The sequence below is a fragment of the Bombina bombina genome, chromosome 6 (genome assembly GCF_027579735.1).
Source record: "Bombina bombina isolate aBomBom1 chromosome 6, aBomBom1.pri, whole genome shotgun sequence".
Lineage (NCBI taxonomy): Eukaryota > Metazoa > Chordata > Amphibia > Anura > Bombinatoridae > Bombina > Bombina bombina.
Window position 1 is genome coordinate 92,336,696 of NC_069504.1, and position 26,177 is coordinate 92,362,872.

Genomic DNA, 26,177 nt, shown 5'->3' on the forward strand with positions numbered 1-26,177 from the left:
TTGTTGTGAATGAACAGGTGTATAGGGCATCATTTAATTTTTTGACCCAGGCAGCACAATGTCTTAAGCCATCCCTGGCTACATAAATGCACATTCTCTTACCATGCATACTTCATGAGTTAGTGACATAATTTGATGCATCGTCACAAAACTCAAAATATGTGCAAATGGAAAATACACAAGTAGGTGACCTACCAATCTATTGGATGTACAACAACATGTATCTTAGAAGTACATTTGTAATACTTTGCATTTTCAAATGCAGTTCTATATCCATTAGAAATAATACAAAAATGTTTCAGTAATTCAGAGAATGGGTGTTTTTGTTAAAATCTTCTTTATTAGACACATACGTGGTACACAAGTCAAGAAATTCCTCTTACACATTTTTAGAGGAAGCATGTAAAAGAAACTAAAGATAACAAAAAATATATATTGTTTACTAACCGAGAAGTAAAGACAATATAAAGCTCTTGAATATAAGAAGAAATGCATATCTTTCTACCACCATGTGTGCGTTTTTAAAAAAAAACAACAACTAAACCACCCCCCAAACCCCCCCCAAAAAAAAATTAAAGGGGAGGGGGGGAGGAAAACAAACCCATGTCCTCCAACCTCCCTACCTGGGGGGGGGGGGGTTTAATTACAAACCAACTAAGACTTGTTCTTTAGGCACTGGAAATCCACTTGTATGGGAACCAGTTCTGAAGAACTAAATCACATAAACTATTTGATCTAAGAAACGGGGTTAGGATCTGCTTCTGTGTAGGAAGAGGATAGGTTTTAATTATCGGGAGCCAGTTGTTAAAAAAGTTTTTTATTTTATTTTCTAAAAAAAAGGGAAATTATTATAGGTTTTTGAAAATGATAAAGGCACCCGCCGAAACGCGTAGATCTGCCCACCTGAGTGCGCACCCTCTTTGACAGTTAATGCCCACACTGTGGGACAAGAACTATCTTCCTTTCAACGGATTCAGCTCTATCTAGCGCTTGAAATAATAAGCGCAAAAGAAGAAAAACACCGGACAACAGACAGAACTGCCTCTTAGAGACTCCTGCAAACCCTGAACAAAATCTAAAGGGTAAACAGTCTCAGAGACCAACGGTAATTCGCAAACAAACTCCTGCTAAAGATTGAGGAATTTTCAAACGCTATAAGCCTCTTAGAGACTCCTGCAAACCCTGAATAGCATACTAGCACAAAATAGGGTATACAGTCTCAGAGACCAACGGATAATTCAATTTAAAGCCTTAACGAAAAATTTGAGGAACTTTCAAGCACCTTTTCAGCGCTAAAACGGCTAAGATTTTTCTCTAGTACAACTTATTGGAGATAAACATTGTATCAGCCTAATAAAGGAAATAGAAACAAATCAACAGCTTGTTCTTATTAACCTCCAAAACTACAAAAAGCAAGATTGTCAACTTTAAGGCTGTATTTACTCCAAACGTATTTTGCCTCCACAACGGTTTTTTATTACCCCATAAAGCTAAAAAGCCTTTACACTCAAGACCAAATCGTGAGTACTAGAAGAACATTAATATTAATACTAAACTTTTAGAGCCTTAAAAGAGACCGTGTAGACCACAGAAGAAAGCAAAAAGTGTACATATTTAAGCAAGCAAATAAGTGTACAATATTTTAGCAACTATTTTAAAGCTTCAATTATTGTTATTACAATTTGTATATTGTATATTGTTTTATATGTCTTAAAGTAATAGAGCTCTATACTTTTACTATGCATATGTTTTAAAGTGTTTTAAAATAAATATATTATTTTATCAACCATAACGCTTAAGCATAAACTTTTATTTAGGTTACACAGTAACATACAATCACCACTAATTATACCTCTAGCTCCCCTCACCTTGGTTATTGCACTTCATTCTTTGACAGTTGTTTGAAGGAACAATTGTCACACTTGTAGGGTTTAGAGCGTGGTTATATTAACCAATTTTCCCAACATTAACACTCACCAGGTGCACTCACTCTAAACTTGTTTTTTCACTAATATCTTTCTACCACCATGTGTGCGTTTTTAAAAAAAAACAACAACTAAACCACCCCCCAAACCCCCCCCAAAAAAAAATTAAAGGGGAGGGGGGGAGGAAAACAAACCCATGTCCTCCAACCTCCCTACCTGGGGGGGGGGGGGGTTTAATTACAAACCAACTAAGACTTGTTCTTTAGGCACTGGAAATCCACTTGTATGGGAACCAGTTCTGAAGAACTAAATCACATAAACTATTTGATCTAAGAAACGGGGTTAGGATCTGCTTCTGTGTAGGAAGAGGATAGGTTTTAATTATCGGGAGCCAGTTGTTAAAAAAGTTTTTTATTTTATTTTCTAAAAAAAAGGGAAATTATTATAGGTTTTTGAAAATGATTTGGCTTTAATTTTCCCTAAAACATAGTGACAATGCTGGAGCAGAGGAAGCCTTCCAATTTTTCAGAATAAGGTAATGTACCAATAAAATAATGGTATTTATAGTTCTCAAATGGATTTGTGGTTCGTCATCAAAATTAAACAGAAATAGGATATTCTCCAGCTGTATACTGACATTATCTTTATACAATTTATTAAACCAGAAGATTTTTTTGCCAGAATTGACATATTTTGGGGCAGAACCAAAACATATTAACCAAATCTGCTTTCTAAAATGCACAACATGGACAATTATCTATAGACGAAGAATAATACTTAGATATTTTATGTGGAGTAATATATGTGTTGTAAATCATTTTAATGTAAGATTCTCTTAAACCCGATGGACATTACAGTTTCATAACATTTTAAAGTTTTTCATAACATTTTAAAGCTTTGTCTTATACTACGTTAATTTATTGTAGGGAATTATAGTGTCCAGTAATCCACAATTTTGTTTAAGTGAATTTGACTCTGTTTAGCCAATAGAATGTCGTACAATAGTGAGAGTATAAACCTGATCTGAACTTCTGAATACATATGTTGATATCTGACCAGCAATCCAAAGCTTCAAGGCTCCAATTATGAGAATCAATGTAATATCTTAACTGGAAATAAGCATATAGATTGGATCTAGGTAGATTAACTTTGTTAAAGAGGGTATTAAATGATAATGTCTGATTATCTTAAAGGGACACTAAACCCAAATTTTTTCTTTCATGATTCAGAAAGAGCATGCAATTTTAAGCAACTTTCTAATTTATTCCTATTATCAAGTTTTCTTTGTTCTCTTGCTATCTTTATTTGAAAAAGAAGACATCTAAGCTTTTTTTTGGATCAGAACTCTGGACAACACTTTTTTATTGGTGGATGAATTTATCCACCAATCAGCAAGGACAACCTAGGTTGTTCAACAAAAATGGGCCGGCATCTAAACTTACATTCTTGCATTTCAAATAAAGATACGAAGATAATAAAGAAAATTTGATAATAGGAGTAAATTAGGAAGTTGCTTAAAATTGCATGCTCTATCTGAATCACAAAAGGAAACATTTGGATTCAGTGTCCCTTTAAGTCATAGCCTGATGATAGAAAGAAATACCTTTTTCATTCCAAAGTAAAAAAACGAGAATACATTCTGGATTACCTTGGATAGGGAAAAATTCTGAAAATTTTAAATCAACATCCAGAATTAAGCAGCATTTTTGCCAAGCCAGGATTACATTCTTCATTGATATTGATATTTTATCAGGGAGCTTCTTAGGAAAGATATGTAATAATGCCTTTAAATAAAAAGGGGCCACAATAGCTTCTTCCAACTCCATATAATTCACTATCCCGTCTAAAGCAACTTTAGATAAAGCCACTAAATTATACAAATGAATATCGGGAAGGTTAGACCAGTACATTCTTTTTTTGCATCAATCTGCCTAATGACAATCAGTTTTTTTTTTCTATTCCAAATAAATTTAACGCACACGGAGTGGAAATTTTGAATATCCTGTTTAAAGTTAAAAATGGGCAGGTTTTGGATGAATGGGTGTTAGTTTAATAAAATGGGATACATTTAATAGACAACATCAAGATGTTGGATTACGTAAGCGTTCAAAACCTCACAGGAAGTTGAGAGTGACCTCTGAGGATATGAAGTCTTGTACACTGCAACATCTTGATCTATAAATGTATTCTTCTATTAACCCTTTGAGTGCTAAGCACTTTCTCACCTGGGTGCTAATTTTGAAAACAACTTTTAAACATTTTTTTTTCAGACTCCAGACTTACACTGTTGGAAACAATTACCTTTCCAACAATGGGTCTTGGGGGTCTGTAGCTGCTTAGATGCCTGAGATACAGGCTTCTAAGCAGCATGCCCCCTCCTCCTATACTTAACATTGTTAAGTATAAATAAAGTTGCGCGGTGACATCATCACGTCATTGCGTGTGACGTCACCGCAAATCACGTGAATCCCCAGCGATGCCTGTCACTCTACAGGCACGATCGCCGGGGTAGGAGCAGTTAGGCGCCCCCAGATCTCCCTCAAGGTGGGAGAGTGCTCATGACGGCTCTGAGCCGTCATTAGCACCAGAGTGAGAAACTCTGTGACAGCTCAAAGCCGTCATCAGCACTCAAAGGGTTAATGTGATTGTTCATTAAAAAGTATCACAATATATTAAAAATAACAATTACAAGTAGAGGATGTGTTCTTTTATTGTATAGAAAGCTATATAAGCTCACTGTTTTGATAAATACTTTCTGTAAAATGATAATGATAAATGTTGTCAGTGAATAAATTACTGCTACTGAAAGTAATACAATTCTATTCTAATCTATTATTAGACTTTCTTTATAAAACGTCAACAAGAGACAAGGCAAAATTTGAAAAATAAAACATGAAGAATTTGGGGTCCTATTCCGTGGGAACTTACAATCTATCTATCTATCTATCTATCTATCTATCTATCTATCTATCAATCTATCTATCTATCAATAATCTATCTATCGATCATCCTTCTATCTATCTATCTATCTATCTATTTATTATCTATCTATCATCTATCTATCTATCTATCTATCTAATATCTGTTTGTCTATCTTCATCATCATCTTTCTGTCTGTTACTATTATTATTGGGTTTCTTTACTGTATTTTCACTCATGTATGTATTTGCGAATATCTAAACGTGTCATTTGTTCTGTATTTCCCTTATTCTTTACATTATGTATTTCCCTTATTCTTTACATTATGTATTTCCCTTATTCTTTACATTATGTATTTGCCTTATGCTTTACATTACGTATTTCCTTTATTCTATATGTGCAATTGTATTGCTTGTTTTTTTGTTGTGGAAAACAATAATGTAAATCGTGGATATATGAAAAGTCGCATTAGCTAGTCATAACATATATTTATGCTATGCTTGTATAAAATATGAATTCATTTTCATTGAAACAACCTTAAACAGCAGGGAACTAGCTCTCTGTATTCATTATATTAATAATGTAACAAATAGTTCAATATAAACAGCTGCATGGCATTATTGCTTGAAGTATCCTTAGATGCATGTTGGAGTTTTTGCTCTACATGAGTTGATGCATTCATGCAGAGATAAGTTTATGTTATCTCTCAATATTTTCTGATTGTATAATGTTCATATGTGATATGGCAATAGTGTTATCTTACTAAGTACAATTCTACCTTTTCAATCTATATCCCCGTTACCTGACATTATCTAAAAATATGTTAAAAATACATTTTAATATTGAAACTAGAAGCAAATGGAAATTAAAATGTGTTAGGCATAAATTGTATTACTTTTTTAAACAAATGGGATTAGGCTCCCTAGAAAGAAATGTTGTATAGCACTCTCTGCCCAGACTGATGGTAGAGGCAAATTACTTTTTATTAAAATATAACTTTTAATAGTTACCTTAAAAGATGGGTAAACACAAACATTTAAAATCACTCTATCTCTAGTTGCTACTGGTGACCTGTGAGACCTGTTCATTTTCTATCTGGCCTTCGTTATATAGGTAAATTATTGGTACTCACTTAGTATTGGGTAGGGAAATAAGTTCCTAGTAACTGGTATTTATGACTGTTACCAATCTCTACTGATGACAGTGTTTGTATTACTCTCTCAATTTTTATGTGGATAGTTTTCTGATATCAAGGAGAGTTAGCTTATTTAAGCACGGTGTGTTGTGGATTTCACAAAGCATGTATAGTGCTTTTATATTATGTGTACTACATACATTACTTACGATTACACAATACTGTAGTTATTCTACCCAGGTTTAGTGTTAATATACTAATTTGTGGATGCAAGTGCCAAATGTATCTTGCTTGTTTGGCTTTCTATTCTATAGTCATATAATCTTTGATTATGACTATTAGGTGTTATACGTCATGTATTCCTATGATTTTGGTAGTTTTCCAATAATTTGACTATCATAGGGTATAAATGTACCTGTTATTTGGGCACTCCTGGATATAAATAAAATAAAATTTAAATAAGGTAATAACTGAATTTTAATATATAATTTGTTTTATCACTGCTCAGTGTAGGGACAATACATATTGTGTTTGTGTTACTTTAAGTTGTAACAATGTTGTCACTCGATTGCCATTTGCCACTTGATCTTGATATTTTGTATTTCTTAAGTTTTGATATTTTTTACTCAAGTAGGTGCTTTTGATTAGACTGCAGACAAAGAACATTTATTAGAACTTCACTTAACATATTTATCTTGGATTCAGACCTATAACTTACATCCTCTATTTTTCGCTACTTTAAAGGGACATGAAACACATATTTTTTTATTTTATGATTCATACAGCACATGCAAATGTAAATAACTTTGTAATTTACTTCTATTGCCAAATTTTCTTCATTCTCTTGGTATCTTTTGTTGAAAAAAGCTGATGAGCCTGCGCGTGTCTAGAGCACTATATGGCAGCAGTTTTGCAAGAAAGTTATACATTTGCAAGCCCACTAGATGGCAGCACTATTTCTTGACATTTATCGCTACAGAACACCTACCTAGGTATCTCTTTAACAAATAATTTCATGGGAACAAAGCAAATTTGACAATCAAAGTAAATTGGTATTTTGTTTTTTACATTTGGGGGGTTTCGTATCCCTTTAATTCATTATTTGTGCATGGAGATGAAATGTATGCTCAACTTGTTCATCTCATGTCACACTTTTCCATTCTTAATGGATGAAGGCCACCGTGTCTACAATATTAGATTTACTGCTTTATATATTTTTAAACAGTATCAACAATGATTTTATTTTTTTCTGCTCATTAAAAGGAAATATATATCTATGTCTAGAAATGTTTACTTGTAAATAAATCAAATTAAAATAATAATAGTAATATCAGAGTAATGCACGTGAAATAACATAAATCCTAATCTATTTATTTGTTTCTTTCAGCGTCTAGCTCAAGCTGCAGAGAAATTTCAAGCATCACATCAATGGCGAGATGAGTTTTCGGTAAGGTTGCTGTGTGTGTATGGTTGCTTATTTTATCTTCCGAATTTCTAAGCAAATAACAATAAAGGGCCAGATTACAAGTGGAGCAGTATATAACGCTTCTGCTCTAGTACTAACTCTGCTAAAAGTAAGCTTTTTGTGCGCGTTGGGTAACATGCGTATTACAAGTTTAGTGGAAAGTTTTCTCTCACGCTCTAACCTAATGAAAGCAAAAAGCTAAACTTTGAATATTGCCTTAACATATTCCCTCATAAAAAGTCAATGGAGCAAAAAAAACACACACAAAAAAACACCCTACTCGCACGTAAACCCGATCGCATATTCTCAAGTGTGCTAATCTGACATGAAAATATGAATATTTCACATTCCAACATTCTTCACATAGAAGAATATGTTCTATTTATTCATATATATATATATATATATATATATATATATATATATATATATATATATATATATATATATATAAGAAGGTATTTTGGTGCAATAAATATCTATACCTATATACAGGCAGTCCCCGGGTTACAGACATCCGACTTAATTACAACTCGTACTTACAGAGAAAATAGAGCTTTATCGCCAATCCTTCTTTCCAGGATAACCCAAAATACTCAAAATCCAATTGTCACAAGGACAGAAAGTAATGTAAAATTTTCTGAACAGGAGCACAGTCAGATAGCAAAACAAACTTTTTCCTAGGCTATAGAAAACTAAAACAATGTTTGACCTAAAAAAGTGCCTGTTACACCTTACACACTAATTCAACTTAAGAACAAACCTACAGAACCTATCTTGTTCGTAACCTGGGGACTGGACGTAAAGGGGGCGGGGCCAGTCGGCGTGACGGGGCGGAGCTGGGGCATGACTGAGGTGGAGCCGGGGCATGACAGGGCGGAGCCAGGGAGTGACTGGGGCGGGGCCAGGTAGGAGCGGCCGTGGCTGTCTTTGTGAGAGCGCACAAGAGGGGTGAGAGAGAACAAAAGAGGGGGAGATAGAGAAGGGTGAGAGAGAGCAAAAGAGAAGGGGGGAAGGAAAAGAGAGGGGGAGAGAGCAAAAGAGGGTGGAGAGAGCAAAAGAGGGGAGAGAGAGCAAAAGAGAGGGAGAGCAAAAGCATAAAAGAGAGGAGGGAGAGCAAAAGAGAGGGGGGAGAGCAAAAGAGAGGGGGAGAGAGAGAAAAAGAGAGGGGGGAGAGAGAGCAAAAGAGAGGGGAGAAAGAGAGGGCAAAATAGAGCGGGGAGAGAGAGCAAAAAGAGAGGGGAGAGAGCAAAAGAGAGGGGGAGAGAGAGAGCAAATGAGAGGGAGGGGAGATAAAGAGCAAGTGAGAGGGGAGAGGGAGAGCAAATAAGAGAGGGAGGAAGAGCAAATGAGAGGGGGGAGATAGCAAATGAAAGGGGGGAGGGAGAGCAAAAGAGGGGGGAGAGAGAGCACAAAAGAGAGGGGGAGAGAGAACAAAAGAGAGCAAAAGAGTGGGGGAGAGAGATAGCAAAAGAGAGGGGGAGAGAGAGCAAAAGAGAGGGGGGAGAGAGCAAAAGAGAGGGGGAGAGAGAGAGCAAAAGAGAGGGGAGAGAGAGAGCAAAAGAGAGGGGAGAGAGAGCAAAAGAGAGGGGGGAGAGCAAAATAGAGGGGGGAGAGCAAAAGAGAGGGGGGAGAGCAAAAGAGAGGGGGAGAGAGAGAAAAAGAGACGTGGGAGAGAGCAAAAGAGAGGGGAGAGACAGAGAGTAAAAGAGAGGGGGGATAGAGAGCAAAAGAGAGGGGAGAGAGCAAAAGAGAGGGGGGAGAGAGAAAGCAAAAGAGAGGGGGGGAGAGAGAGAGCAAATGATAGGGGAGAGGGAGAGCAAATTAGAGGGGGAGGGAGAGCAAATGAGAGGGGAAAGAGAGCAAATGAAAGAGGGGAGGGAGAGCAAAAGAGAGGGGGAGAGAGAGCAAAAGAGAGTGGGAGAGAGAGCGCAAAAGAGAGGGGGAGAGAGAACAAAAGAGAGAGAGCAAAAGAGTGGGGGGGAGAGAGAGAGCGTAAAAGAGAGGGGGAGAGAGAGCAAAAGTGAGGGGGGGAGAGAGAGAGCAAAAGAGAGGGGGAAAAGAGCAAAAGGAGGGGGGAGAGAGCAAAAGAGAGGGGAGAGAGCAAAAGAGAGGGGAGAGAGAAAGCAAAATAGAGGGGAGAAAGAGAGTAAAAGAGAGGGGAGAGAGAGCAAAATAGAGGGGAGAGAAAGAGTAAAATAGAGGGAAAAGAGAAAGCAAAAGAGAGGGGAGAGAGAGAACAAAAGAGAGGGGAGAGAGAGAGAGTAAAAGAGAGGGGGAGAGAGAGCAAAAGAGAGGGGGAGAGAGATCAAAAGAGAGGGGAGAGAGAGAGCAAAAGAGAGAGGAGAGAGAGAAAAAAGAGAGGGAAGAGGGAGAGCAAAAGAGAGGGGGAGAGAGAGCGCAAAAGAGAGGGGGGAGAGGGAGAGCAAAAGAGATGGGGAGAGGGAGAGCAAAAGAGATGGGGTGAGGGAGAGCAAAAGAGAGGGGGTGAGACAGAGCAAAAGAGAGGGGAGAGAGAGAGCAAAAGAGAGGGGAGAGGGAGAGCAAAAGAGAGTATTTGCACATTGTTTCTTTTCAACTTGTAATACGAGCGCCAAACCCGACACATGCAAACATCTGCGATAAACCCCTTTTCTCCAACATAGGTGTGTCCGGTCCACGGCGTCATCCTTACTTGTGGGATATTCTCTTCCCCAACAGGAAATGGCAAAGAGCCCAGCAAAGCTGGTCACATGATCCCTCCTAGGCTCCGCCTACCCCAGTCATTCTCTTTGCCGTTGTACAGGCAACATCTCCACGGAGATGGCTTAGAGTTTTTTAGTGTTTAACTGTAGTTTTTATTATTCAATCAAGAGTTTGTTATTTTAAAATAGTGCTGGTATGTACTATTTACTCAGAAACAGAAAAGAGATGAAGATTTCTGTTTGTATGAGGAAAATGATTTTAGCACCGTAACTAAAATCCATGGCTGTTCCACACAGGACTGTTGAGAGCAATTAACTTCAGTTGGGGGAACAGTGTGCAGTCTCTTGCTGCTTGAGGTATGACACATTCTAACAAGACGATGTAATGCTGGAAGCTGTCATTTTTCCCTATGGGATCCGGTAAGCCATGTTTATTACGATGGTAATTAAGGGCTTCACAAGGGCTTATTAAGTTTGTAGACTTTTCTGGGCTAAATCGATTCAGTTTTAAAACATATTTAGCTTTGAGGAATCATTTTATCTGGGTTTATTGATATTATAATATCGGCAGGCACTGTATTAGACACCTTATTTCTCTGGGGCTTTCCCAAAGCATAAGCAGAGCCTCATTTTCGCGCCGGTGTGGCGCACTTGTTTTTGAGAGGCATGGCATGCAGTCGCATGTGAGAGGAGCTCTGATACTTAGAAAAGACTTTCTGAAGGCGTCATTTGGTATCGTATTCCCCTTTTGGTTTGGTTGGGTCTCAGCAAAGCAGATACCAGGGACTGTAAAGGGGTTAAAGTGTTTAAACGGCTCCGGTTCCTTTATTTTAAGGGTTAAAGCTTCCAAATTTGGTGTGCAATACTTTTAAGGCTTTAAGACACTGTGGTGAAAATTTGGTGAATTTTGTACAATTCCTTCATGTTTTTTCGCAATTGCAGTAATAAAGTGTGTTCAGTTTAAAATTTAAAGTGACAGTAACGGTTTTATTTTAAAACGTTTTTTGTACTTTATTATCAAGTTTATGCCTGTTTAACATGTCTGAACTACCAGATAGACTGTGTTCTGAATGTGGGGAAGCCAGAATTCCTGTTCATTTAAATAAATGTGATTTATGTGATAATGACAATGATGCCCAAGATGATTCCTCAAGTGAGGGGAGTAAGCATGGTACTGCATCATTCCCTCCTTCGTCTACACGAGTCTTGCCCACTCAGGAGGCCCCTAGTACATCTAGCGCGCCAATACTCCTTACTATGCAACAATTAACGGCTGTAATGGATAATTCTGTCAAAAACATTTTAGCCAAAATGAACCCTTGTCAGCGTAAGCGTGGCTGCTCTGTTTTAGTTACTGAAGAGCATGACGACGCTGATATTAATATCTCTGAAGGGCCCCTAACCCAATCTGAGGGGGCCAGGGAGGTTTTGTCTGAGGGAGAAATTACTGATTCAGGGAACATTTCTCAACAGGCTGAACCTGATGTAATTGCATTTAAATTTAAGTTGGAACATCTCCGCATTCTGCTTAAGGAGGTATTATCCACTCTGGATGATTGTGAAAAGTTGGTCATCCCAGAGAAACTATGTAAAATGGACAAGTTCCTAGAGGTGCCGGAGCTCCCAGAAGCTTTTCCTATACCCAAGCGGGTGGCGGACATTGTTAATAAAGAATGGGAAAGGCCCGGTATTCCTTTCGTCCCTCCCCCCATATTTAAAAAATTGTTTCCTATGGTCGACCCCAGAAAGGACTTATGGCAGACAGTCCCCAAGGTCGAGGGAGCGGTTTCTACTTTAAACAAACGCACCACTATACCCATAGAGGATAGTTGTGCTTTCAAAGATCCTATGGATAAAAAATTAGAAGGTTTGCTTAAAAAGATGTTTGTTCAGCAGGTTACCTTCTACAACCAATTTCATGCATTGTCCCTGTCACTACAGCCGCATGTTTCTGGTTTGATGAACTGATAAAGGCGCTCGATAGTGATTCTCCTCCTTATGAGGAGATTATGGACAGAATCAATGCTCTCAAATTGGCTAATTCTTTCACCCTAGACGCCACTTTGCAATTGGCTAGGTTAGCGGCTAAGAATTCTGGGTTTGCTATTGTGGCGCGCAGAGCGCTTTGGTTGAAATCTTGGTCGGCTGACGCGTCTTCCAAGAACAAGCTACTAAACATTCCTTTCAAGGGGAAAACGCTGTTTGGCCCTGACTTGAAAGAGATTATCTCGGATATCACTGGGGGTAAGGGCCACGCCCTTCCTCAGGATCGGCCTTTCAAGGCGAAAAATAGACCCAATTTTCGTCCCTTTCGTAAAAACGGACCAGCCCAAAGTGCTACGTCCTCTAAGCAAGAGGGTAATACTTCTCAAGCCAAGCCAGCTTGGAGACCAATGCAAGGCTGGAACAAGGGAAAACAGGCCAAGAAGCCTGCCACTGCTACCAAGACAGCATGAAATATTGGCCCCCGATCCGGGACCGGATCTGGTGGGGGGCAGACTCTCTCTCTTCGCTCAGGCTTGGGCAAGAGATGTTCTGGATCCTTGGGCGCTAGAAATAGTCTCCCAGGGTTATCTTCTGGAATTCAAGGGACTTCCCCCAAGGGGGAGGTTCCACAGGTCTCAGTTGTCTTCAGACCACATAAAAAGACAGGCGTTCTTACATTGTGTAGAAGACCTGTTAAAAATGGGAGTGATTCATCCTGTTCCACTAAGAGAACAAGGGATGGGGTTCTACTCCAATCTGTTCATAGTTCCCAAAAAAGAGGGAACGTTCAGACCAATCTTAGATCTCAAGATCTTAAACAAGTTTCTCAAGGTTCCATCTTTCAAGATGGAAACCATTCGAACTATTCTTCCTTCCATCCAGGAGGGTCAATTCATGACCACGGTGGATTTAAAGGATGCGTATCTACATATTCCTATCCACAAGGAACATCATCGGTTCCTAAGGTTTGCATTCCTGGACAAACATTACCAGTTCGTGGCGCTTCCTTTCGGATTAGCCACTGCTCCAAGGATTTTCACAAAGGTACTAGGCTCCCTTCTAGCGGTGCTAAGACCAAGGGGCATTGCAGTAGTACCTTACCTGGACGACATTCTGATTCAAGCGTCGTCCCTTCCTCAAGCAAAGGCTCACACGGACATTGTCCTGGCCTTTCTCAGATCTCACGGCTGGAAAGTGAACGTGGAAAAGAGTTCTCTATCCCCGTCAACAAGGGTTCCCTTCTTGGGAACAATTATAGACTCTTTAGAAATGAGGATCTTTCTAACAGAGGCCAGAAAAACAAAACTTCTAGACTCTTGTCGGATACTTCATTCCGTTCCTCTTCCTTCCATAGCTCAGTGCATGGAAGTGATCGGGTTGATGGTAGCGGCGATGGACATAGTTCCTTTTGCGCGCATTCATCTAAGACCATTACAACTGTGCATGCTCAGTCAGTGGAATGGGGACTATACAGACTTGTCTCCGAAGATACAAGTAAATCAGAGGACCAGAGACTCACTCCGTTGGTGGCTGTCCCTGGACAATCTGTCTCAAGGGATGACGTTCCGCAGACCAGAGTGGGTCATTGTCACGACCGACGCCAGTCTAATGGGCTGGGGCGCGGTCTGGGGATCCCTGAAAGCTCAGGGTCTTTGGTCTCGGGAAGAATCTCTTCTACCGATAAATATTCTGGAACTGAGAGCGATATTCAATGCTCTCAAGGCCTGGCCTCGGCTAGCGAGGACCAAGTTCATACGGTTTCAATCAGACAATATGACAACTGTTGCGTACATCAACCATCAGGGGGGAACAAGGAGTTCCCTAGCGATGGAAGAAGTGACCAAAATCATTCTATGGGCGGAGTCTCACTCCTGCCACCTGTCTGCTATCCACATCCCAGGAGTGGAAAATTGGGAAGCGGATTTTCTGAGTCGTCAGACATTGCATCCGGGGGAGTGGGAACTCCATCCGGAAATCTTTGCCCAAGTCACTCACCTGTGGGGCATTCCAGACATGGATCTGATGGCCTCTCGTCAGAACTTCAAAGTTCCTTGCTACGGGGCCAGATCCAGGGATCCCAAGGCGGCTCTAGTGGATGCACTAGTAGCACCTTGGACCTTCAAACTAGCTTATGTGTTCCCGCCATTTCCTCTCATCCCCAGGCTGGTAGCCAGGATCAATCAGGAGAGGGCGTCGGTGATCTTGATAGCTCCTGCGTGGCCACGCAGGACTTGGTATGCAGATCTGGTGAATATGTCATCGGCTCCACCTTGGAAGCTACCTTTGAGACGAGACCTTCTTGTTCAGGGTCCGTTCGAACATCCGAATCTGGTTTCACTCCAGCTGACTGCTTGGAGATTGAACGCTTGATTTTATCGAAGCGAGGATTCTCAGATTCTGTTATCGATACTCTTGTTCAGGCCAGAAAGCCTGTAACTAGAAAGATTTACCACAAAATTTGGAAAAAATATATCTGTTGGTGTGAATCTAAAGGATTCCCTTGGGACAAGGTTAAGATTCCTAGGATTCTATCCTTCCTTCAAGAAGGATTGGAAAAAGGATTATCTGCTAGTTCCCTGAAGGGACAGATTTCTGCCTTGTCGGTATTACTTCACAAAAAGCTGGCAGCTGTGCCAGATGTTCAAGCCTTTGTTCAGGCTTTGGTTAGAATCAAGCCTGTTTACAAACCTTTGACTCCTCCTTGGAGTCTCAATTTAGTTCTTTCAGTTCTTCAGGGGGTTCCGTTTGAACCCTTACATTCCGTTGATATTAAGTTATTATCTTGGAAAGTTTTGTTTTTAGTTGCGATTTCTTCTGCTAGAAGAGTCTCAGAATTATCTGCTCTGCAGTGTTCTCCTCCTTATCTGGTGTTCCATGCAGATAAGGTGGTTTTACGTACTAAACCTGGTTTTCTTCCAAAAGTTGTTTCTAACAAAAACATTAACCAGGAGATTATCGTACCTTCTCTGTGTCCAAAACCAGTTTCAAAGAAGGAACGTTTGTTGCACAATTTGGATGTTGTTCGCGCTCTAAAATTCTATTTAGATGCTACAAAGGATTTTAGACAAACATCTTCCTTGTTTGTTGTTTATTCCGGTAAAAGGAGAGGTCAAAAAGCAACTTCTACCTCTCTCTCTTTTTGGATTAAAAGCATCATCAGATTGGCTTACGAGACTGCCGGACGGCAGCCTCCCGAAAGAATCACAGCTCATTCCACTAGGGCTGTGGCTTCCACATGGGCCTTCAAGAACGAGGCTTCTGTTGATCAGATATGTAGGGCAGCAACTTGGTCTTCACTGCACACTTTTACCAAATTTTACAAGTTTGATACTTTTGCTTCTTCTGAGGCTATTTTTGGGAGAAAGGTTTTGCAAGCCGTGGTGCCTTCCATTTAGGTGACCTGATTTGCTCCCTCCCTTCATCCGTGTCCTAAAGCTTTGGTATTGGTTCCCACAAGTAAGGATGACGCCGTGGACCGGACACACCTATGTTGGAGAAAACAGAATTTATGTTTACCTGATAAATTTCTTTCCCCACCGGTGTGTCCGGCCCACGGCCCGCCCTGGTTTTTTTAATCAGGTCTGATAATTTATTTTCTTTAACTACAGTCACCACGGTACCATATGGTTTCTCCTATGCAAATATTCCTCCTTAACGTCGGTCGAATGACTGGGGTAGGCGGAGCCTAGGAGGGATCATGTGACCAGCTTTGCTGGGCTCTTTGCCATTTCCTGTTGGGGAAGAGAATATCCCACAAGTAAGGATGACGCCGTGGACCGGACACACCGTTGGAGAAAGAAATTTATCAGGTAAACATAAATTCTGTTTTTTGCTCACATGTAACTGTTAGAGCGCCACTTGTAATCTTGCCCAAAATGTTTCCTTTAAGTTGGGGTTCACAAAATTATTTTATATTTAGGTATCCCCAAGAATATTAAGCTAGAAGCATGAATTTTGCTTTGGGTATTAAATGGACTTTTAAAATAGATTTTAAATATATGTAGATGAATAAAAAAAAAAAAATAGAAGCCAAAAGCAAAATTTGAATAACCATGGCTTCTTGGCTTCATTGAGTTGTTTAACCCTTCTTTAAGTCCAAAAATTACAGTATAACAATTGTCTATCTTATCCTAATATACTGCATATTGTTTCAAAAGGTTTTGTCCTTTAAAACATGATTCCAACCTATACAATCATGGTAATTTATTTAAGATATATAATGATCACAAGACAATGGCCCCTATTTAACAAGGTCTGGCGGACCTGATCCGACAGTGCGGATCAGGTCCGCCAGACCTCGCTGAATGCGGAGAGCAATACGCTCTCTGTATTCAGCATTGCACCAGCAGCTCACAAGAGCTGATGGTGCAACGCCGCCCCCTGCAGAATTGCGGCCATTGGGCCTCCAGCAGGGAGGTGTCAATCAACCCGATCGTACTCGATCGGGTTGATTTCCAGCAATGTCTGTCCGCCTGCTCAGGTCTTTGTGACCGCTGCTTCATAACTGCTGTTTCTGGCGAGCCTGCAGACTCGCCAGAAACACGGGGCATTAAGCTCCATTCGGAGCTTGAAAGATAGACCCCACTATCAGAACTGTTTTAAATATTTCCTATATATTTGTAAGAACAGCTTTAATTTTTTTCATAATTGTTTTCATAATTTTTATAATGAGTTTATATTTTTTTATAATGAGTTTTCTGCTCTAGTTTGTAAATTGTTATGGAGTCAGGCACAATGTATAAAAAGTGTTTGCTCAACATATACACTGAAACAAGAGAACTGAGCACCAATATCTTGTTTAAATATTTTTTTGTTGCTGTCTAGTGCTGGGTGGGTCCAATAGGATACCAGAGGAGAAGTACTCTAGATACAATTTGAAAACAGCATTCATATGTGTATGTTTGTTTCACAATCTAGTAAGACCCCCAAATAGTGACTCCACCATGACATCATACAAAGGGAGAAAATATTTATTAGAAAAAAAAAGACTTTACAAAGATTAAACCCAACAGAATAAGAGGGACGAATATAGAAAAGACACACTGGATTCAATGCCAGGACCAGAAATGAAACCAAACCAGAATTTGAATACCCAAAAAAATTACTACCCAGTTCCTTTGTAAATATATATGTGTGTGTGTGTGTATATATATTTATGGTCCTTAACAATAAACATGAAAATGATTGTTAAATCCAACAAGTGCAGTCACATTTTTCATGTGCAATATGTTTTAGTGGCACCCTGGTGGTTGACTAACTGTTTGTGAGAGTGCAGATCCTATTAGTGATTGTGTGTGTATATACAAATAAATATAGCTAGTCGGGCACATAACACAATTGGTGTTGAGGAGCTAATTTGTAGTTTGCCCCTTTTCCCAATGCTTCCTGCTTTCAATGCAGTTGTCATGTCTTCAGCAAAATTTTATATAATTAAGTCCTGTGATTCTTATGGTTGGACGTGAAACACAGTGTCAGAATTGCCTAGATAAGCACAAAATCACTTGTTCGGAGGAAAGTGCCCTAGGAGCACAGTGACAGCAAGTGCTACAAAAGATTGTTGTAAGAAGAATCACCAATAAAGCTGGATGGGAAGCCAGTAATTTCCCAAAATATGGCAACTGTCAATAACATTATAAGCCTTAAGGTTATGAAATTTCTTGTGATTTGAGCTGCAGCTGGAGACACTTTCATAAATAAATATTATTCCCTAGTGATAAGCTTAGATGCTAGCCCTGCAGGAATATATGGAAAGTTAATGCTGGTATGATTTAAAATGTAACCATAATCTCACAGTGCAGCAGCATGAGAATATTGTAACTGTGTCAAGATTCATTATAAGGTAAATTTAAAGGGACATTGGCGTGATACTTTATTGTAAATGTATCATTTTACTGTTTTTAACCCATTGATTGCTTGTGTAGGGTGTATGCCCACAACATGAAAACATAGGATTTTAACATTTTTTTTGTGACCTTCATATTGCATTTATTAGAGACAGATGTTCTATTGTAAGCTATGTAGCTCAATTAGGGGTGTTATCGACATTACGAAAAGAAAAGGTGATGCATCTTATTACTGTATGCAATGAAATTTAGTTTATTGTTTTTACAATTTTTTTTTCTTATTTTGAATTTTCTAGGTAACAATCTCTTTTCCTCTCTCTCTGCATGTCTGTGTGCCTATCATCTGTCTATCTATCTATCTATCTATCTGTATGTCTGTCTATCTATCTGTATAGAGGTAGAACAGAGGAGGGCGCCACAATAGTGCGCAATCAGTGTTACTTGGTCTCAATACACGCAATACAAATTATACTTACAAAGTATAAAGCACTCGATAAGTGCCACAAATGCCTGCTGGACCTTTATTAGCTGTCCAGAAAGCTATCCTCTCGATGTTGTTGTGCAGTAACCCAATCGAAGCAGTGCTCTCATAGGGTCTGTAGAAGACACCCATAGGACAAATACTCCAGGTTCTGTTAGATTCAGTTAGGAATTGTACTTAATGCGCTGAGAAAAGGTTTTAAACAGAGGGTGGAAGCTAAACACTGTTAACTATAGCGGATTCTAGAAAGTGATTATTAAAAGTCGTGAAACAAATGTCTAAAAACAATATAGACTTTAATTAAAATGTGCAAGTAACACACAACACATTTCCTGGTCGTAGTGACCACTTTCTCACACACCTGATATCTATACAGATTCACTACACTTGCATTGCCACCAAGTTTGTGGAAGAAGTTTGCAGCCTCCGGTCTCTCGCATTCTTTTTTGTTCGTTTGAGTTACATACGAATGACTTTTTTGGTACACGTCTTTTTGGAATTTTTTTATGGACACTGGTACTCACAAGTATAGGGAATTACATGATTATATGTTATGTTATTGACTGTATATGGAAGCTTTAAGAGCAGACTTTTACAATTAACACATTTAAACGTATATTTACTGCAGTTAACTGTTTCACATACTAGAGAACAGTTGTATGTTTTTGCACTCACTTGCATTTTTTGCAATATACACTTATTATTGGTGTTGACATTAGCATACAGTATATCACAACAACACACCTTGTCTATCATTTGTTTAGTAGACATATATTCACTTGCAATATGCGCATCTAACATCTACTAGTATTTCTGTCTGTCTATCTATATTCATTGCAGTTGTCAGACTTTTGTACTAAAGTTGCTGAGACATGTCATTAAATACATATACATTTCATACTAAAGTTGAACGTTGCTGTAAGAACATTTTCAAAATGTATAAGAGATTTATTGATGACCTCCTGTTCATTTTGGTTGGTACACAACAGCAAGCCATTGAATTTGTGAGGTATTTAAATATTAATGAAGTGGGCTTAACTTTCACTTTTGAATTCCAACATCAGATCAGTTTTTTTAGACCTAGAACTGACAGGAAAACAGGATGAACCAAGTCACTTACACAGTACTAGACAGGAAACCGATCTCTTGAAATATACTCCTACACGCTAGGAGTTGTCACCCCAAACACATCCCTTGAGCAGTGGCTAAAGGCCAGTTTATATGAGCAAAACGCAATTGTACTACAAATGATAGAAGGTTACATGATAGGGGTTATTCCTGGTCAGTAATAGGGAAGGCTAGAGACGAGGTGGATAGTTTATCATGAGAACAATTACTTCAGGAATACCCTAAAAAAACAAAATGGGATAACACGTTGACATTTTTTACAGATTACAGTAATCAGAATAATTAGATCTGTACTATAATTTGCAGATACTTTGATACTTTCCAATATTACAAGTGGAACCTGCCTTTAAACCTTTCATCAAAGATAGTTGTTGTTTTGCCTGTAGATGTAATATGACCATAGGGAATCAGGTTTCACCCAATGAACTTAGAAAACCTAAGATCATTAGAGCTTTGTTAGAGGCAAAGGGGATGTACACATGTGGGCATAATAGATGTAAAACATGTGAATATATTATACAGGCTAGGAGCTTTAATTTTTTTGTGACAGGAGCAACATTTGACATTTTGAGCTGTAACAACTGTTCCACCACCCATGTGGTCTACTTAGTTTGGTGTACATATTGCAAATTACAATATGTAGGTATGACCACTAGGGAGGTTAGAATAGGGAACATTTGAGCAACATTCTTCACAATGAAAACTGCTCGGCTTTAGTCACTCATTTTATTAATGAACTTTCACAAAATGTTTCTACCTTTTGCCTGGAGTTCAATACAGCAGGTCTTTAGACCCAAAAGAGGGAGAGATATGGATTCACTCCTAGCTAAAGAGAAGTGTTTTGGATCCACACGCTACAGACCCCAGTGTTTCAATTCCCAATTTGGCATAAATAAAAACTTTTGTTAGTCGTTTTGTTTTCTTGTCATTCTTAGTTTGATTTATTTATTTAAATTACTTTGTATATGTATACATACATGTTTTACTTCATAGGTGCTAAATTGAAAATATGAATACAAACATTAGGGCAATGAGATCCAAAACACTTGTCTTTGCACATGATACATTTGCATTTGTCACACCTCTTTATCCCGACCTTTGTTAAGTTTGTTTGAATTTTAATTTAAACTTAATTACATATATATATATATATATACGGTATATATATATATATATATATATATATATATATATATATATATATATATATATAAATAAAACAAATAAGAATGAGTTAATAACTAACATACACCAGATACTATACCCTTATTATAATTAAGGATGCTATTTGATTTATGTGATCTATGTTATTTTCATAGATATATAGATATTTTAATTTATATTATCCTCTTTGTAACATAATTAATGTGTTTTAGCCATTATACTTAGTTACTAATATGTTTATATACATAGTTGCATGAGCAACAGCATTTGATGTGTCTTACTAGGATATAGTAATGGACAAATATTCATATTTTTACTGGCCAGTAACGGGTTAATCAATGTGTGCATATATTGCAGGGTGCCAGCATTAGACACTAGTCTATGAGTACGGCTTTGCCCAAAACGCGTCAGCAATGACTGCCAACACCAAATATTTTAAACTTTTTACTCCACTGTTTCAAACTTTTATCGAGAATCTTTAATAAAGTGTGTTGTTTTTTTAACCTGAGATTACTGCACCTTTTTTGCTATGAAGCTCAATTAGCGGTGTTATCTGCATTACAAAAAGAAAAGGTGATACATCTTAGTACTGTATGCAATGAAAACATTTTTACACTTTTTTATTTTGTATTTTCTATGTAACAATCTCTCTGCATGTCTGTCTGTCTATCTATCTGTCTGTATGTCTCTCTCTCTGTCTGTCTATATTAAGTTCAGGTGTCAGACTTTTGTGCTAAAGTTTCTGAGACAAGTCATGAAATACACATATAAATTTCATACTAAAGCTGTACATGGCTATCAGAACACTCACAATATTTCAACTTAGAAAGTCTTTTTTTTAAGTCACCATAAATATTAAATCAGTTTGAGTATTACTGATATTGATGACCCACAATTCTGTAACCAACATTCCGTGGAGCTTTCCTCAAGAGATCAGATGTCATTTTTTGTTCTAAATTCCATAATTACATTTTAGAAGGTTTTAATGGATTTTTAAACTTCATTTTATCCGTGTGAACAATCTGTCTTGTTTTTCAACTACAGCAATAAATGTAATTCATGTTTTAAAGTTTAGTAATACTAATTTCCTTTTGCTGTGGGCACCATAAACTTTTGTGGCTGATAATTAAAACCACAAATTTTATTATTATTTTTTTTAACATATTTTATTTTAATAGTTTTTCAAGGGAAAAAAAAAGAAAATATGATGATTATACAATAAGAAAAAAAATAATAAAAAAAAATCATATTAATCACCATATGTGTCTTGACAATTATTATTTAATAAGTATACTGTATGTCAAATAATATTTCCATATGGAATCTGTCCGTTAACTTAAAAGATAAAAACTCCACAATATAACATTAAAAATAGGTATAGAAATTAAACAACCCACATACTGAAGATCACAGCTATGAAGTACGCAGACAACAAGAGTGCTAGGTTAGCAGATATTCTGCAACACAATAAACAATGCCAATTAAGTTTCTTTCCAAAGCATAGGCAATGTGTGATACATTGACAACTTGTTTGTTACCATGTAATAATATATCTCTAAAGTAAGACTTAGTTGCTTCAAGCAAGCCAGTCTTGAAAAGAAAGGTTGTGTTGATTTTTCCAGAGACTAATGATCAGTTTTTGGGGCACTATTAAAGGTACGTGAAAACCAATAAACTTCTTTCATGTTTCAGATAGAGCATACAATTTACTACTATCAAATTTTCTTCATTGTCTTGGTATCCTTTGCTGAAATAATACCTAGGTGGGCTGAGGAGCAGGGGCGGACTGAGACCAACCAGGGCCCCCGGGCAAAAGTGTGGCAGGGCCCCCCACCCCCTCTTTGCTCCACCTACCTACCTAATCTGCCCCTCCTCCACCCAATTGCCCCCATCTCATGTGCCCCTCCCACCTCCCTTGCCCCTCCCCCACCATGTTTTTAATTGCCATATAAAGAGACAATTTTTTTCTTAAATATTTTTAATAAGAACTAAATATTGTAAATTAGCAAGTACTTATGCCAAGAAAAAAAAATAATCCCCATGCCTATAAGCACTACAGTATGGAGCAGAAAGTAATGAGGGGCAAACACGGGGGTAAAATCACTTACTGGCAGCCAAAGAGGTAAAAATCATTCATTTGTATAATTTCCTTTAAATAAGAGATTCATGATACTATAAGTATGTGTCTATACTAAATAAAGATAAAACTATCTCCATTTTCACTGAAACCAGGGCAGGTTTAGAGAAATCAATTTTAAAGGGAGAGTAAAGTCAAAATTAAACTTTAAAGGAGCATGAAACCCAAACAATTTCTTTAATGAATTAGGCAGAACAATTTTAAACAACTTTCCAGTTTACTTCTACTATCTAATTTGCTTCATTCTCTTGGTATCATTTGCTGAAGGAGCAGCAATGCACTACTGGTTTCTAAGTAAACACATGTGTGAGAGATAATGACAATCAGTATATATATATATATATATATATATATATATATGCAGCCACCAATCAGCAGCTAGAACCTAGGTTCTTTGCTGCTCCTGAGCTTACCTAGACCTTTCAGCAATGGATAACAAGAGAAGTAAGAAAATTAAATAATATAAGTAAATTGGAAAGTTGTTTAAAATGTTATGCTCTGTCTAAATCATGAATGTCTAATTATGACTTTACTGTCCCTTTAATTAATCAAAATAAGCATACAATGTTAAACACCATTCATTACAATTTACTTCTATTATCTAAGTTGCTTAATTCACTTCCTATCATTAGTTTAAAAGCATACCTGGGTAGGTTCAGGAGCAGCAATGGACTACTGGGATTTAGCTGAAGATTGGTGGATGCACATATATGTCTCTTGTAATTGGCTCATCCAACATGTTCAGCTAGCTTCCAGTAGAACATTGCTGCTCCCCTCCTATTGCATCTCATGATATGCAGTACTATAGAGAGGTCTAACGCCCGCCAAAACCTAATTAATGCAAATTTAACACAATGTAGAGGTTCCCTATGCCTCACACACAGCCCCTCCCTAGTACCTTATATACAGATATATATTATAGGGAGGTCCCCTCTGGCTCACACACACACACACACACAGCCCCCTCCCCAGTACTTTATATACATATATATAATATCATAGAGAGGTTCCCTCTGTCTCACACACACACACAGCCCCCTCTCCAGTACCTTATATACAGATATATAATATTATAGAGAGGTCACCTCTGTCTCACACACACTGACCCCTCCACAGTACCTTATATACAGATATATCATATTATAGAAAGGTTTCCTCTGTCACACACACAGACCCCCTCCCGAGTTCCTTATAATAAAGATTTATATTATTGAGGTTCCTTCTGGCACAGACCCCTCCCCAGTTCCTTATATACAGATATATAATATTATAGAGAGGGTCCCTCTGTCTCAAACACACACAACCCCCTCCCCAGTACCTTATATACAGATATATAATATTATAGAGAGGTCACCTCTGTCTCACACACACTGACCCCTCCCCAGTACCTTATATACAGATATATCATATTATAGAGAGGTTCCCTCTGTCACACACACACAGACCCCCCTCCCCAGTTCCTTATAATAGAGAGTTATATTATTGATGTTCCCTTTGTCACAGACCCCTCCCCAGTTCCTTATAGGTGCAGTGTTGTAACCATAGAGTGAAATAAAAATCCCATACTACAACACAGACCCTATTTGGCCTCAGCATAATGGTTTCAAAAAAGTGTGTCATATGTTTTAAGAGTAGAAATCCTCCCATTTTTTTCCTGTGAGATTTGATTCTTATAAAGGCCCCTGCACCAATCTCAGAGCGCATATGGACTGGACATATATATATATATATATATATATATATATATGTAAGTAGACTAGTACAGCCCTCCCCCTCTCTGGCAGCAGCTGGCTCCTCACTTACACTTACCTTAGTCGACTCGTTGTTGTGGAATGTAGCCTCAGCCGTCCTGACTCAGTGTCCTGTCCTGATTCAGTGTCCTGTGCTCCTTCACGTGGCCACACACAGTCTGCTGCAGCTCCTGCCGCCTGAGCCTCTAATGCACAGTTACAAGTGTGCGCACGGCGTGTGGAGGCGGAGCTGAGCAGCCAGAGAGCCAGGGCAGGTGGGAGTGTGATAATATGTGGACTGGATTCCGGATTTATACACACCGGCCGGTCCACATATTGCAGGGCAGGCGGCTTACTTACAGGCTCCACGGCTCCAGAGTCCAGTCTTTCTTTCATTTACAGACAGAGACAGGACTTGTCACAGTCATTGATGCGATGTTATCGCTAGGCTAACCGGCTCCTGCTTGAGAGAAGTTCCTGATACGAGTCACAACATGTTGCTGAGCCTGGGCCCCCCCCGACCCCCCCTGCCAAAAAATAAATTAAAAAAATAAAGGCAAAAAAATTAAGTCATAATAAAAAATTTTAATAGAAAAAAAAAATGGAGCTTCAGTATGATGCAGGGCCCCTTTAAGAAGCCGGGCCCTCGGGCCAAGGCCGATTTGCCCGACTTGTCAGTCCGCCCCTGCTGAGGAGTAGCAATGCATTACTGGGCGCAAGTTGTTGATTGGTGGCTTCACATATATGCCTCATGTGATTGGCTCACCAGATCAGCTAGCTCCCAATAGTACATTGCTGCTTCTTCAACATAGGATACTAAGAGAATACATAAAATGTGATAATAAAAGTAAATTGGAAAGTTTCATGTCTATTTAACACCTATCTAAAGAGGTGTGCTCTTTAATTAGTATGCAGAGTTAAAGGGACACTGAACCCAAAAAATTTCTATTGTGATTCAGATAGAGCATGCAATTTTAAGCAACTTTCTAATTTACTCCTATTATCAATGTTTCTTTGTTCTCTTGCTATCTTTATATAAAAAAAGAAGGCATCTAAGCTTTTTTCTTGGTTCAGAACTCTGGACAGCAGTTTTTGATTGGTGGATGAATTTATCCAACAATCAGCAAGGACAACCTAGGTTGTTTACCAAAAATGGGCCGGCATCTAAACTTACATTCTTGCATTTCAAATAAAGATTCCAAGAGAATGAAGAAAATTTGATAATAGGAGTAAATTAGAAAGTTGCTTAACATTTCATGCTCTATCTGAATCACAAAATAAAAAAAATTGGGTTCAGCGTCCCTTTAAGGAGTAATATAAAAGGGATTTTGTTGTTAGGAATTATAATTGTAAATTTGTTATAAATAATTATATGAGGACCTCTATTTACAAACAATTGGGGGAACATCCATTATTTCTCTTCAAAAAATCAAGTTTTGACAGAAAACAATGTGTTTCTACACTTTTGTAAATGGTATAATAAAAAAAAATGAAAGAGTTTAAAATATGAAAATAATTTTTTTTAATTAGTTTCCAAGGTGCGCACCATCTTAAAATTAAAGGTAAAGAAGCATAATTTT

The 26,177-nt window shown here is 38.2% G+C and overlaps 1 protein-coding gene across 4 annotated transcripts in view; it reads left to right on the forward strand.

The window, feature by feature from the left end:
* Positions 1-26,177, forward strand: part of CACNA2D1 (calcium voltage-gated channel auxiliary subunit alpha2delta 1) — a 1,258,723-nt gene that overhangs the window by 459,969 nt on the left and 772,577 nt on the right. For all 4 annotated transcript variants that reach the window (XM_053716513.1, XM_053716514.1, XM_053716515.1 and 1 more), the window contains exon 4: positions 7,367-7,426. In XM_053716513.1, the coding sequence (XP_053572488.1) occupies positions 7,367-7,426 (60 nt within the window). The remainder of the gene's footprint in view (positions 1-7,366; positions 7,427-26,177) is intronic.